This window comes from Solanum dulcamara, chromosome 8, assembly GCF_947179165.1.
Source record: "Solanum dulcamara chromosome 8, daSolDulc1.2, whole genome shotgun sequence".
Classification (NCBI taxonomy): Eukaryota; Viridiplantae; Streptophyta; class Magnoliopsida; order Solanales; family Solanaceae; genus Solanum; species Solanum dulcamara.
The window spans coordinates 3,785,380-3,798,482 of NC_077244.1; the positions used below are offsets into that span (position 1 = coordinate 3,785,380).

At 37.7% G+C, this 13,103-nt stretch overlaps 1 protein-coding gene and 1 pseudogene across 2 annotated transcripts; one reads left to right on the plus strand and one right to left on the minus strand.

The window, feature by feature from the left end:
- Positions 1-4,816: 4,816 nt before the first annotated feature.
- On the plus strand, positions 4,817-6,511 carry LOC129899262 (putative late blight resistance protein homolog R1A-3; annotated as a pseudogene).
- A 1,127-nt stretch (positions 6,512-7,638) lies between these two features.
- On the minus strand, positions 7,639-11,289 carry LOC129899261 (putative pentatricopeptide repeat-containing protein At1g12700, mitochondrial). 2 transcript variants are annotated; one of them, XM_055974149.1, is made up of 3 exons: positions 9,311-11,289; positions 7,823-7,873; positions 7,639-7,675 (listed from the first exon to the last, which is right to left on the minus strand). In XM_055974149.1, the coding sequence occupies exon 1, from the start codon at positions 11,248-11,250 to the stop codon at positions 9,505-9,507; it is 1,746 nt and encodes a 581-aa protein (XP_055830124.1). In that variant the 5' UTR covers positions 11,251-11,289; the 3' UTR covers positions 7,639-7,675; positions 7,823-7,873; positions 9,311-9,504. The 2 variants fall into 2 exon arrangements, with proteins under 2 accessions (XP_055830124.1, XP_055830126.1); XM_055974151.1 differs by lacking the exon at positions 7,639-7,675 and having other exon boundaries at positions 7,832-7,910.
- Between the last annotated feature and the right edge of the window lie 1,814 nt (positions 11,290-13,103).

Below are 13,103 nucleotides of genomic sequence, written 5' to 3' on the forward strand. Positions count from 1 at the left end.
AGGTGGGTGATTGGGTATACTTGAAAGTGTCACCCATGAAGGGTGTCATGAGGTTTGGAAGGAAAGGGAAGCTCAGTCCTCAATATATTGGTCCTTACTAGATTTCGAGGCGGATTGGGAGTGTTGCCTATGAGTTGGAGTTACCCTCAGAGCTAGCCTCTATTCATCCGGTGTTCCACGTTTCGATGTTGAAAAAGTGCTTGGGTGATCCCTCGTTGGTAGTCCCTATTGATAGCGTTGGAATTAAGGATAACTTATCTTATGAAGAGGTCCCGGTCCAAATTCTTGATCGCTAAATTCGCAAATTGAGGAACAAAGAGGTCTCCTCAGTCAAAGTACTGTGGAGGAACCAATTTGTTGAGGAAGCCACATGGGAAGCGGAGAAAGACATGAAATCTAAATATCCACATCTATTCGTGCCTGCCGATGAGAATGTTGAAAGTAATGTCCATTTCCTTGACTTGAATTCATTTGTGTATTTTGAGTTTGATTGGTAATTGTTTGAGAATTTGATTGATTGAATGGCTAAGATTTGATTTGTGATTTGTACCCCGAGTTTATTCTTGGTTACTCGTCATTCGAGGATGAATGATCCCAAGGGGGAGATAATGTAATACCCCTCAAAATATTTCCCCAAGATTCGGACCTTTCTTGTATTCGGGTAGGGTCAAACCTGAGTATTGAGGGGCATTTGCATAGGTAAGATGAGTCGTTGAGAAATTTGGCAGCGTTAGAGGTAATGTGGGGTCATAAGGGACCCCTAGGACCAAATTAAATCCAAAAGATTCGCCGTGGCTAAGTTTAAGGAGGAGTTCGCATAAGGGGTTGACTTCTAACAACCCTATCTTTTGAAAGACGACAATCTGGGTGGTCCACAACCCATCAAATTAAAGGTCGTTGAGTCTTCTTTCCAACGCCACCAAGAATATAATTTTTGGAATTCGGAGTCGAAAGATATGACGATCTTAAGACGAACTAGCACGAAAGGGATTTTCAGGCCTAGGTTGCAATTGCTGGAAAACTGGGCTTGGCGCCGCAGTGGCGCGATGCGCCACTATCGCGCTAGGAACACACCTCAGTAGTTTGGCCCCTGGCGCGGCGCGCCACTAAAAGGTGTGTAGGGTTTTTCAAGCCAATTTACAGAACCCAGAAAATATGGCCTTGGCGCTGTAAGGGCGCGACGCGCCACTATCGCGCCAAGAATGTGCCTCAATAGTTTGGTCCTTGGAGCAGCGCGCCACTACGAGATGTGCAGGTTTTAGGCGTAATCATCCTGGCACTATAATGGCGCGATGCGCCACTATTGCGCCAGGTGCATTTTTGCCTAATTTTCAGAACTTTTGAGGAGGGGCAATTTGGGAACTTACCCAAATTATATATGTATTACCCTTGGTCTTTTGGGAACACATTTTTCAGCCTCACTCTCTCTCTAAAATCCCTAGGAGCTTCTCTCTCTCTCTCTTCTCCTTCTTCTCCATTTCCAACAAAAAGAGTCCAAGAGCTTCAAGATTTGAGTCTTGCATTGAAGACCCAACATCAAGGTTTTCTTCAAGTCTTCACTAAGGTATGTAAGGCTATCTAAAACATGGGATGAGTCCACCCATGTGCGCTACTCTTGCTTTGAGGTTAGATGTTCACGAAAATGGAGTTTCTTGGTATGGTTTATGTTTGAATGAGTTTTGTCCCCTATTTATTTGATTCTATATGTGTTGATGTTATTGAGCTAAGAAGTCCCTAAAATGAGCCTTTATGTGAGTATGAGTTGATGAAGATGAGTTTTTAAATATGTTTTATTGATTTTTTTTATGTAGATTTTGACAAAGGATGTTATTTTCTTTAAAATGTTGCCTATTATAAAATGTCGATTTAAAGTCTTGAAGTTATGATGAGTCTCAAAGATTTTCTCAAATGGATGGAGGAAATGATTGATTATATCTATATGTTGCTATAAATGTGTATTTAATCTTTTTTTGAAGATATGATTGAGATTGATCGGATGGTATGATTGGAAGAGATTTGATTGTGATAGAGTTGATGAGTTGACAAGGTTGTAATGAGACTTGTTGATATGATTTGATTGAGTTGATTGGATGGAGTTTTATAAGCATTGGGTCTTGGGAGGAGTATCGAGCACCGAATTGGGAAAGAGTATAGTCCATACTCGAACCCAATAACTGCGTCGCCAAACGTAGGGGGGATGGAACCGTTAAAATCGGATGCTTCCCCGAGATGTTTGTCCTGACATTATAGGACCTGATTGGATTGGATCCATGATTGGTTGATTCGTTCATACCTTGGCAAAGTATGAACGGACGCGGCAACAACGTCGGTTTGTTGTACTTTCACTGGCTCATAAGTGATGGTTGTCGAGTAAGAGAAACTCCCATATAGGTCTTGCTAGTACTCTGAGTCAGATTGAGTTGAAATGTATGTGATTGGTCCCGTCTAAATCATATTCTTGTTTAGACTTAGGACACTGCAAATGGAATCCCATTTAGTGTTTTACTTTTATTATTAGTGTGAATGTAAAGAAAAATAAATAGAGAATGACATAAACATCATAGCATAGAAAGTATACTGATACTGTACTATTATTTAGGTCAAACAAATAAAATAATATTTCTAATTTTTTTTTATACCGACCATGTATCACATCAAATAAATAAAATAATATTTGTTATAACTAAAAAATTTAAGGACTATGTAAGAAGCCGCAATCATACATGCACCGCTTGGAATACTATCAGCATCTTTTAAGCTCATAGTCGGACAAGTGTGGTTGGAATTCTTTTCAAATTGATGTAATCTAAATTTAAAAGGCACTGAATTTGATACCTTTTATTTTGTATCAAATCTTTTTACATATTTGTAAGAAAAATATATTTGCTACGTTTCTATTTATTTATCAAATATTTTTTAATTTAATTTCCTTTTTTACTTATTAATTTTAACAAATCAAACTTTGACAAGTAAATAAAAACAAAGGGAATATATTCCTTAAAATAATTAAATTATTTAAAATTCAAGATAAATATTTAAATTTTTTTCTCTATATCTGTCACGCCCCGGGAGGGTACCCTAGGCGTGGCCGGCACTCGAAGGCCATTTCTGACCTCCGAGCGAACCACCTGGTCCAGTCACACATTCATTCAATCACATTCACTTAGCGGAAAAACTCAATTAATGAAATACTGTTCATATATGGGGGTCGAAGACCAAACATTTACAACCCAACAAAAACAATATAATAAGACTCCTCAAAATAACAGTTCGACCTCCCCACACTCCAGTCTATGAAGCCTCTATCAAAGTCTAAGAGGTGTCAATGACAAGTCCATGACTACCAACAATCAAAACAAGGAAACGACAACAAAAAAAACTATACAAGAAAGTTCAACATCCTCCGGAAACTAGGAGGACTCACCAACTAGCTGGGAGTGTATGCGGATCTTCAACAGAGCGCCGGTTGATGATCTCTAGTACTTGTCTCTGCATCATGAAACGATGCAGGCCAAATGGCGTCAGTACATGGAATGTACGAGTATGTAAAATGGCCGAATGCAACGAACATCAAGGAAGAATCAAGTCAACATGTTGCAAGGTTAAATGAATGTCTTGATTCACATTAATCTTCAAAGAAAATTACAACCAAAGATTAACCATACATGCCCAGAAGTACATGACAAGTCGCTAGAGAAAGTTAAAACTGATACAAAATAGGATACACAGGGCAACTTTCTGGCCTCGTATCCAGATGACCCCTCCCCTCTATAACTTCAACATTAAGCCTTGGTAACTTTTGAGCTAGCAGCTTACATACTTCAAAACTTACTGCACAATTACACACCAAAAGGGATCGCATTGTCTCCAACTTTGAAGTATTGGACAACAGAGCCTCATTGTCAAAGTGTAGGATCAAAAATCAAATAACTGAGAAGTCTTTAATCCAGATAACAACAACTATGCAACAGTAAGTTATTCTCCATATGGCTGACCAGCAAATAATTCAGAGAAATTACTCGACATTAATCGTTCAGCTACGTTATTCAGTATACACCGAAGCTTATCTATGCTGTTTATTTATCCCTGGCAGTTTTCAGAATCAGCATAACAATAAATAAGTTAGGATTATTGTTCTTCTCTTAGAGACTTCTGCTTTGACAACTAGACAACATGCTCAGAAGGTATTAGGATGATAACCATGAACAACATTTCTATTTTATCACAAATGCAGTTAATGTATCGAGTCTCGAATGTTAAAACACACAAATCTATACAAAAGTAAAACACAAACTAGAACCTACCCACAACTGCTGCAAATTGTGACACTCACTGATGAGCTTGCCAAGACCAGGTATTTGAATGGCAGCATAGCTTAAATTCAAAGAGGTGAGTTTGGAGTGGACTGGATAAATAGTAGGCTGGCATGGCCTCCCAAACCTCACTTAAGCTTTGGAGTTGATTGCAGCCTGAAAAAGCTTGAGATACGTTTAAGAAACTTCAGGAACATCAGCCTGTATGTCAGCAGTGAGGATCCGGTACCATATTCAACCAACTGGGAGGCATGGCAAAGTAGCTATGGAAGTTTCTCGATGGACACAGCACAATTGAGCCGAAGAGTGCTTAAATGAGGAGAGCGAGAAACTAGACGCTCCAAAGCTGAGAAGCTGACCCCAGAAGCCGAACAAGGAATGTTAAGTGACAAAAGCAGTGTGCATGGAGCTATCAGGAAAATGACTAAAGCCAATGGCCACTGAAGTCTTCCAATTCACATTCTCCCAAGTCCAGTTCACTGAGATTCCTGCAGCAAATTGTGAGTTACATAATTGTAGTTTTTGAGGAGGAGACAAATTGGATAATGAGGAAGCTCACGAGTGGACCGGCAGATCTAGATATTATTACGATCGCTGGTATGCCGGGTTCGGGTAAAACTACTTTGGCGTACAAAGTATACAATGATAAATCAGTTTCAGATAAATCAGTTTCTAGTCATTTCGACATTCACGCATGGTGCACAATCGACCAAGAATATTTTAGGAGTTGTTGAATAAATTTTTTAATCAAGTTACTGGATTGGTTCAAAATTGAGTGAGAATATTGATGTTGATGATAAGTTACGGAAACAACTGTATGGAAAGTGGTATCTTATTGTCTTAGATGACTTGTGGGATACCACAACAGGGGATGAGTTAACAAGACCTTTTCCAGACGTTGAAAAGGTAGTAGAATTTATTTTTACTACTCGAGAAAAGAAAGTGGCTTTGCATGGAAATCAACACATGACTTCACCTTCAATTGCTCAGACCAGATGAAAGTTTGAAGTTATTAGAGAAAAGGACATCTGGAAAAGAGAGTTGCCCTGATGAACTATTGGGTGTTGGAAAAGAAAATAGCCCAAAATTCATCGTCTTCCTTTGGTGGCTGATCTGATTGCTGGAGTCATTGCAGGTTTGGAAAAGAAAAAGACTTGTGTGGCTTGAAGTTCAAAATAATTTCGAGTTCCTTCATTTTCAATAGTGAAGTGGAAGTGATGAAGATTATAGAATTAAGTTATGACCATTTACAACATCACCAAAAGCCATGCTTTCTATACCTTGCATCTTTCCAGAAGGACAGAGAAAATTCAGTCAATGTTTTGAAAATGGTACGGTGTGCTGAGGAAAAGACCAAGATGAGGAATGTGGAAGAAGTGATGGACTTTTATTTGGATAATTTAATTTCCAGTAGCTTGGTAGTTCTTTTCAACGAGATAAGTAAATACCCGACTTTCCAACTTCAAGACTTCTGTTTGAGAAAAGCAAGAAATGAAAAGTTGTTTGTGCATGACTTTCACGTATACTTGAGTGCTTGTTCTTTTTTGGATATGGATACAGATGAACCAATACTGTTAGCAGAGGATACAAAGTTAGAGAACTTGAGATGTTTAGATAAACTTGTGGTTTCCTATTCAAAAGATACAGAAGATATTTTCAAAGGGTTTTCCAATCTTCAATTGAGTCTCAAGAAAGCATGGGATTATTCAACAGACCGATATTGGTTCCCAAAATTGGATGTCTGTAATGAACTAGAATCGCTTACAGTAGGTTTATAAGTTCAAACACAAATGACAGTGTAGAGACAAATCAGCCATGGGATTTTCACTTCCCATTGAGTTTGAAAAATTTGTGTTCGTCTGACTTTCCTATGACATCCAATTCACTATCAACAATAGGGAGACTGCCCAACCTTGAAGAGCTGACCCTTGTTGACTCAATTATCCAGGGAGAAAAATGGAACACGGGGGAGGAAGACACCTTTATGAATCTCAATTTTGTTTAATATGAGCCAACTGACTCTTGCCAAGTGGGAGGTTGGGGAGGAATCCTTTCCCTTGCGTCAGAAATTAGTACAGTGGGGATGTCGTAAGCTTGAGGAGATTCTGCCTAGTTTCGGCGATATTTATTCATTAAAATTGAAAGACTTGTAGAGAGCCCTAAACTTGAATATTCCGCTAAGAATATTAAGGAATATGCTGAAGATATTAGGGGAGGGGACGAGCTTCAGGTCATTGACCTGAATAATATCTCGTTATTTAAGCACCATGCGTGAAAAATAGTGAGCGCTCTTACCTTGGGAAATATGTAAGTATAGACGGAACTTATTACATATTCCATTTAACTTTATGAGTTAGAGTTTGACTGGACACCGAGTTTGAAAAAGGAAGGTACTTCTAGTCTTAAACATGCCATGTCATATTTGTGGCTATAAAAAGCATGTCATTAAAGGTAAAATGAGAAATTTATAATTAACTTATTTTCAATTATAGAAAGGCATTGTACTATTAAAAACATGCTAAAAAGAAAAAGAGTGTCACATAAAATGGAGTAAGTTCTCTTCTTCTTTTATTCCGATTTCTTCAACCAGTGTAATTTTCTTTGCAGAGGGCGTGTAAGGAATACGAGATACAATTTTCTTTGCCAGTACATCAGCCTTAGAGGGCAAAGATAAATAATCCTCAGACAACTCTGTTGTGGCGAATAAGTACTCTTGTCAAGTTTCCCCCTTTTTTTCTTCATTTTGTGTGCTTTAAAGTTAAAAACCAGTAGTCTTGCTAAGTATTCCAAAATTTGTTCTTTCAAAATTGTTGTTCTTGTATACTCTCTTTTCTTTTTGGCGTGACTTAAATTGTTTGTATATCATATGTTACTCCTCAAGTCCATCATATAGTACATTATTGCAAATCTTATTGTGTATAAAGCAAATACACTAAAAAAGGGCATTCAAAAAAGAAATGAAGCAGAAAGTAGTACCTATCATCAGTTGCTTCACTTTCAGAACTTCAGTTTCAGGCGTGACCGTGATGAACCTGTTCTGCAAACCACACATTAATTAAATTGACATCATTTAATGGAATGCCTATCTGAGATATACTACTCCTCAAATAGATAGAAAATGACAATACAGAAGATAACAAATAGCATTGGAAATGCTATTCCTAAACTTATAATGTGTACACATAAGGGTAACTCACACTATTTATCATATCAAGAGACCAGTAATACCAGATTTTCAAGATAAAGATTAGTGGAAAAACAATCAAAATATCAGAAGTGATGTACCTCCTCGATAAGCCAGCATGAAAACCCAAGCAACGTTTTGATTTTCATTTTTCATCTTCCACAATTGCATTGGATTCCTTTTCATGTGAAGTGACAAACCAAAATTGTATCAAAGTTATAACATAGCCGAATAAACCAAGCGAAAGAAATATTCACTTCTTGTTTTTCGCATGAAGCTCTGGTATCATGTCAAGGACGGAAGGATTCTCACTTATAGAGCTTACCAGTAACTTTGCTGTAGTTGCATCAAATGAGAAGCCCCTTCCAGTCATTTCCTTCAAAAAAGTTACCATTTCATTTATTTTCCTGCACCTAAGATATCCTTGCACAATAACATTGTAAGTGACATTGTTTGGAAGACAATTGTTCCCCTCCATTTTTCTAAGCATATCTTTAGCTTCATCTAACAACCCTTTTAGACAAAATCCAGTTATCATTGTATTGTATGTTATTGCATCCGGAAGCAATCCCATTGAATAAAGCTTCTCAAAAATAGCATGAGCTTTATCGAGTTCACCATTTTTACACAATCCATTAATGATAATATTGTAAGGTACAATATCAATATTTTCTGTCTTTGTTTCCAACTTATTAAAGAGTTACATAGCTTCTTCAACAAGTCCGTAATTGAACGCGCTAAGTTAGGAATTAGTCTTAGATGTATCACATATAACATTTCACAACAGACATCACTTCCACTCAGAGAAATCATAACAATAGTTTAAACAAATCGTAGTCAACAATTCTTTCACTGATATTTCTCTTAAGTTTAAAGTCAGATGTCAAAGTATCAAGTTAAGATAACAGAACTACAATGATGGAACTTGATATGATGGCACAAGAAATGAAAACGACAGCAAGATTGTCACAAAAGCATAGTAAAGACTCAAATCTTAAATAACACCACTAACTGTATGAAAGAATATTTTATTTTTTTTGGAAAAAGGTAACTTTATATTCACATCAAAACTCAACAGCAAAACCTGATCAGGTGGGATTTACAGCCCCCGGGGGGTAATTTCAAAAGGCAAAAACTGGGCAAAAACTTTACAATTGAGCTATAAAGTCCACTAAACCTTCTACCTCCCCCACCAAATCTTGTTTACACCAAAAATATAGCAGACTCAAGCTATTCATCTTGATTTTCTGAATGCTGCTGTATGAAAGAATTACAGAGAGCAGATAAGTGTTTGGACACATCAGTCTCAAAGGAAAATTTTGTTTCGATTTGCTTCCATAGGATGAAGCTGTTCGTAGAACTAGGTGTTCTAGATTACAAAATCAACCCTCCAGGTAAGACAATCTGGACTAACTGTAAGTACGCTGAATGGGAAATGAGCTCCAATACAATAGAATTTCATACTAGACAATATAAGAAAATATCATCACTCAATTTTACGTTAGTCTTAGGCAGATGAGCTAATCTGAGCTAACTAAGAGCAGATCTACACACTATGTAAGCTATCTTAAGCCTCAAAAACCAAAAGCAGGATCTATTAGGATATATCTTGGCCCAGTTTTATGCCAACAAATTTGCTGCTTGATTTACAAGCAATGCTGGAGAAATCGGCAAAAGAAAATATTAATAGATATTTTTTTTTCTTTGGGAGGGTTTACTCAGAAGCATGAATATTTCGATGTTTCTGAAGATACAAAATAGCACTGAAAATGATATTACTAGACTTATAATGTGTACACAAAAGGGAACTTACCATTATTTCTTTTTTAAGAGAATGAGTATGTCACCATTTTTTCTCAAATCAAAACTGATGTCTGGAAAGCTCAAGCGATGTTCTAATTGCCATCACATTTGGCAAATGCATTGGACGCCATTTCTTTTGCAGGGATAAAAAGGAAGCTGTATCACAGTGATAGCGTAGCCAAATGAACCAAACAAAAGAAATGTTCACTTCTTATTTTTCGATTGAAGCTCTGGTATCATGTCAAGGACAGAAGAATTCTCCCTTACAACGTCTACCAAAAAACCAGCTGTAGTTGCATCAAATGAGAAGCCCCTTCCAGCCATTTCCTTCATAAAAGATGCCATTTCATTAATTTTGTTGCACTTGAGAAATCCTTGGACAATAACATTATAAGTGACATTGTCTGGAGCACAACCGTTGTCTTCCATTTTTCTTAGAATATCTTTAGCTTCATCAAACAACCCTTCAAGACAAAATCCAAGTATCATTACGGTGTATGTTCTCACATCTGGGAGCATTCCAATAAAAGAAAGCTTCTCAAAAACAGCACGCGCTTCGTCAAGTTTACCATTTTTGCACAATCCGTTAATGACAACACTATAAAATGCATTATTAGTATATTCTCCACTTCTTTCTAACTTATTAAAGAGTGACATAGCTTCTTCAACAAGTCCGCACTTAAAATAACCATTGAGCAAAATGAGATGAGTGTATATATCAGGCTTGGTCCCCGCAGATAGCATCTCAACGTAAATTTGTTTTGCATCACCAGTTCTTCCAACTTCAAACAGACCTTGCAAGATAGTATTGTAGGTAACAATATCAGGTTTTGATCCCTTTTGAGAAATTTCATAAAACAATTGCATGGCCTTAGCCAAATTCTTTTTCTTACAGTATCCGTTTATTAGTATGTTATAGCTAAAAATGCTAGGCTCAATGCCCTTATCTATCATGGTATCAAAAATTCTCCTCGCACTATCCACTTGACCACGCAAACAATATCCATCCATTATCGCATTATAGGTGATTATATTAGGCTCTACACCCTTTTCGACCATGTGTTTCATTACATCCTCCGCATCTTCAACTTTCCCTTCTTTGCATAGTCCATCAGTAAGTATGCTGAAGGTGAGCACATTTGGATAAATATTAAGGTTCACCATCTCAGATAACATAATCTTAACCCTTCCCCACTGACCAATCCTACACAAACCATCAATTAATGAACTATATGTGACTACATTTGGAGGAATACCTCTCTGCTTCATCTCATTCAAAAGAGTGATAGCAGCATCTAAGTTTCCATCTTTGCAAAGGGCATCAACAGCAATGGTGTAGATATATATGTTGGGCTTAGTGTTCCCTTGTTCCATTAAACGGAGCAAACTTAGAGTTTTTTCAGTATGCCCCCTTTTGCTAAGCCCATTCATGACGGTTCCATACATGACTTCGTTGGGCTCACAAATCTTCTCTCTCACCAATTTTTTGAACAATTCAACTGCATCTTTAACCTTATTTTCAGCAAAGATTCCTCTTAATAGGGTGTTAAAGGTAACAACATCAAATGGAATGGCACTCTTCAAGTAAATGGGTAACACCGAAAATGCACAATCAGAACGATGCATCAGACAATAACTATTAATCACACCAGTCAATATGAACCCATCAATTGGGATACCCAATTTCTGCATTTCTCGAAAAAGAGAAAGGACAGCAGTGTAATACTTCATACTTATCATATTCTTAAACAATTTAGAGAAATGGACAAGTGAAGGAAGAGGTTTCATTCTAACCATTTGATTGAAGAGATTCACAGCATCATCTAAACTCTTTACTTTGCTGTTTAACCCAACTTTACCCTTTCCTAAAATTGCGGAAGCAGAATGTGAATTAGGGAAGAAAGAGATAAAGGGAATAGCATTGCCATTTCGCAGAGAAATTCTCTTCATCTTCAATGGCTAATGGATGTGTGAGTGTTGCTCTACTCGGCGTGCCCTAATATATGGACTTCAATCTTTATTTGGTGTGCTTTTTGAAAAATTTTAGAATATTGGACAAGTAAAAAAATGAATAATTTGATTTATTGGTCGGTTTGATTTTTGCATATATGTATATTATAAGAATAAATTTCTATATGTATATTATTTATTAAGTACAAAAAAATTAAAATAACGTAAGTGTTTTAAGGAAAAAACACACTTAAAAAGAAATATTATAACTTACAACCATACCAATAAATAAGGAGTAAAATTAGATGTAGGAAAATGTTTTCTATGGAAAATTCTGACCTCGACATTCGAATGTAAACACGACCTCGATGATCGATTAGGATCCAACTCCACATTCAATCTGAGACATGACTTCTGACTCCCTTACCCGGGACCCGACATCCAAACTGAGATGCGGCATCTGAATCAAGACCCGACTGGATACCCCATGTGACCCAACCCAGACTCTCGAGGCCCGACTCTCGACCTAGGACCCAACTTCCAAATCGGACACGAAACAGACTCTTTACCCAAGACTCGACTTCCGAATCAGTATTCGACCTCGACATCTGACACTAATGACTGATTTAGGATCCGACCTCGAGATCCTACTGTCGAACTGAGATCCAATCCTGACATCCGATTCAGAATTCGACTTTCAAAGCAAGACCCTAGCGTTTGTCTCCAAATCTTCAACTTATCATTAACTCCGTCCCAAGTCTTATCAATCAAAACTAAGTCGTCCGACAAATAGCATACACCATGGAACCTCCTCCTGAATACCATGTCAGCTCATCCATCACCAAGGGAAAAAGAAAATGGGCTTAGCACAGATCCCTGATGTAGTCCCACCTCAACAGGAAAATGCTCTAAGTCACCTCCCACCGTCCTAACCCGAGTCTTGGCTCCAGTATACATGTCTTTTATCGCCCTAATATATATCATCGGGACACCTTTAGCCTCCATACATCTCTAGAGAACATCCTTCTGAACTTTGTCATAAGCCTTTTTAAGGTCAATGAACACCATATGGAGATCTTTTTTTCTTTCTTTAAATTTCTCCACCAGTTTCCGCATAATATGGATTGCTTCAGTAGTCGACCGCCCCGGCATGAATTTGAACTGATTCTCTAAGATTGACACTCCTCTCCTCACCCTCATCTCTACCACTCTCTCCTAAATCTTTATAGTATGGCTTCGTAGTTTGATACTCCTGTAATTATTACAGTTTTGGATACCACCCTTGTTCTTGTACAATGGAACCATAGTACTCCACCTCCATTCATCAGGCATCTTAGCAGTCTTTAAAATAACATTAAATAACTTAATCAACCACTCCAAATCTACCTTGTCAGTGCTCTTCCAAAAGTCCATCGGAATCTCATCAGGCCCTGTCGCTCCCCCTTTCCTCATCCTGTTAAGAGCATGTCCAATCTTCTCAACCTTAAAACAACTGCAGTACCCAAAGTCTCGAAGACTATAAGAGTACGCCAAATCACCCAATACAATGTCTCTGTCTCCTTTTTCATTTAGTAGTCTGCAAAAGTAAGTTTGCCACCTTTGCTTGATAGAAGTCTCATCCACTTACACTTCACCTTCCACATCCTTGATGCACTTTACTAGGTTCAAATCTCGTGCTTTTCTCTCTCGCTCACTTTGGCAAGCTTATACAATCTCTTATCCTTACCTTTTTCCCCTAACTCGACATACAAGCGTTCAAAAGCTGACGTCTTAGCACTGGTGACCACCGACTTCGCTTCCGTCTTTGCCTTCTTGTAGATATCTCTAAGCCTATTTTTCTCCTCCTCACCCAC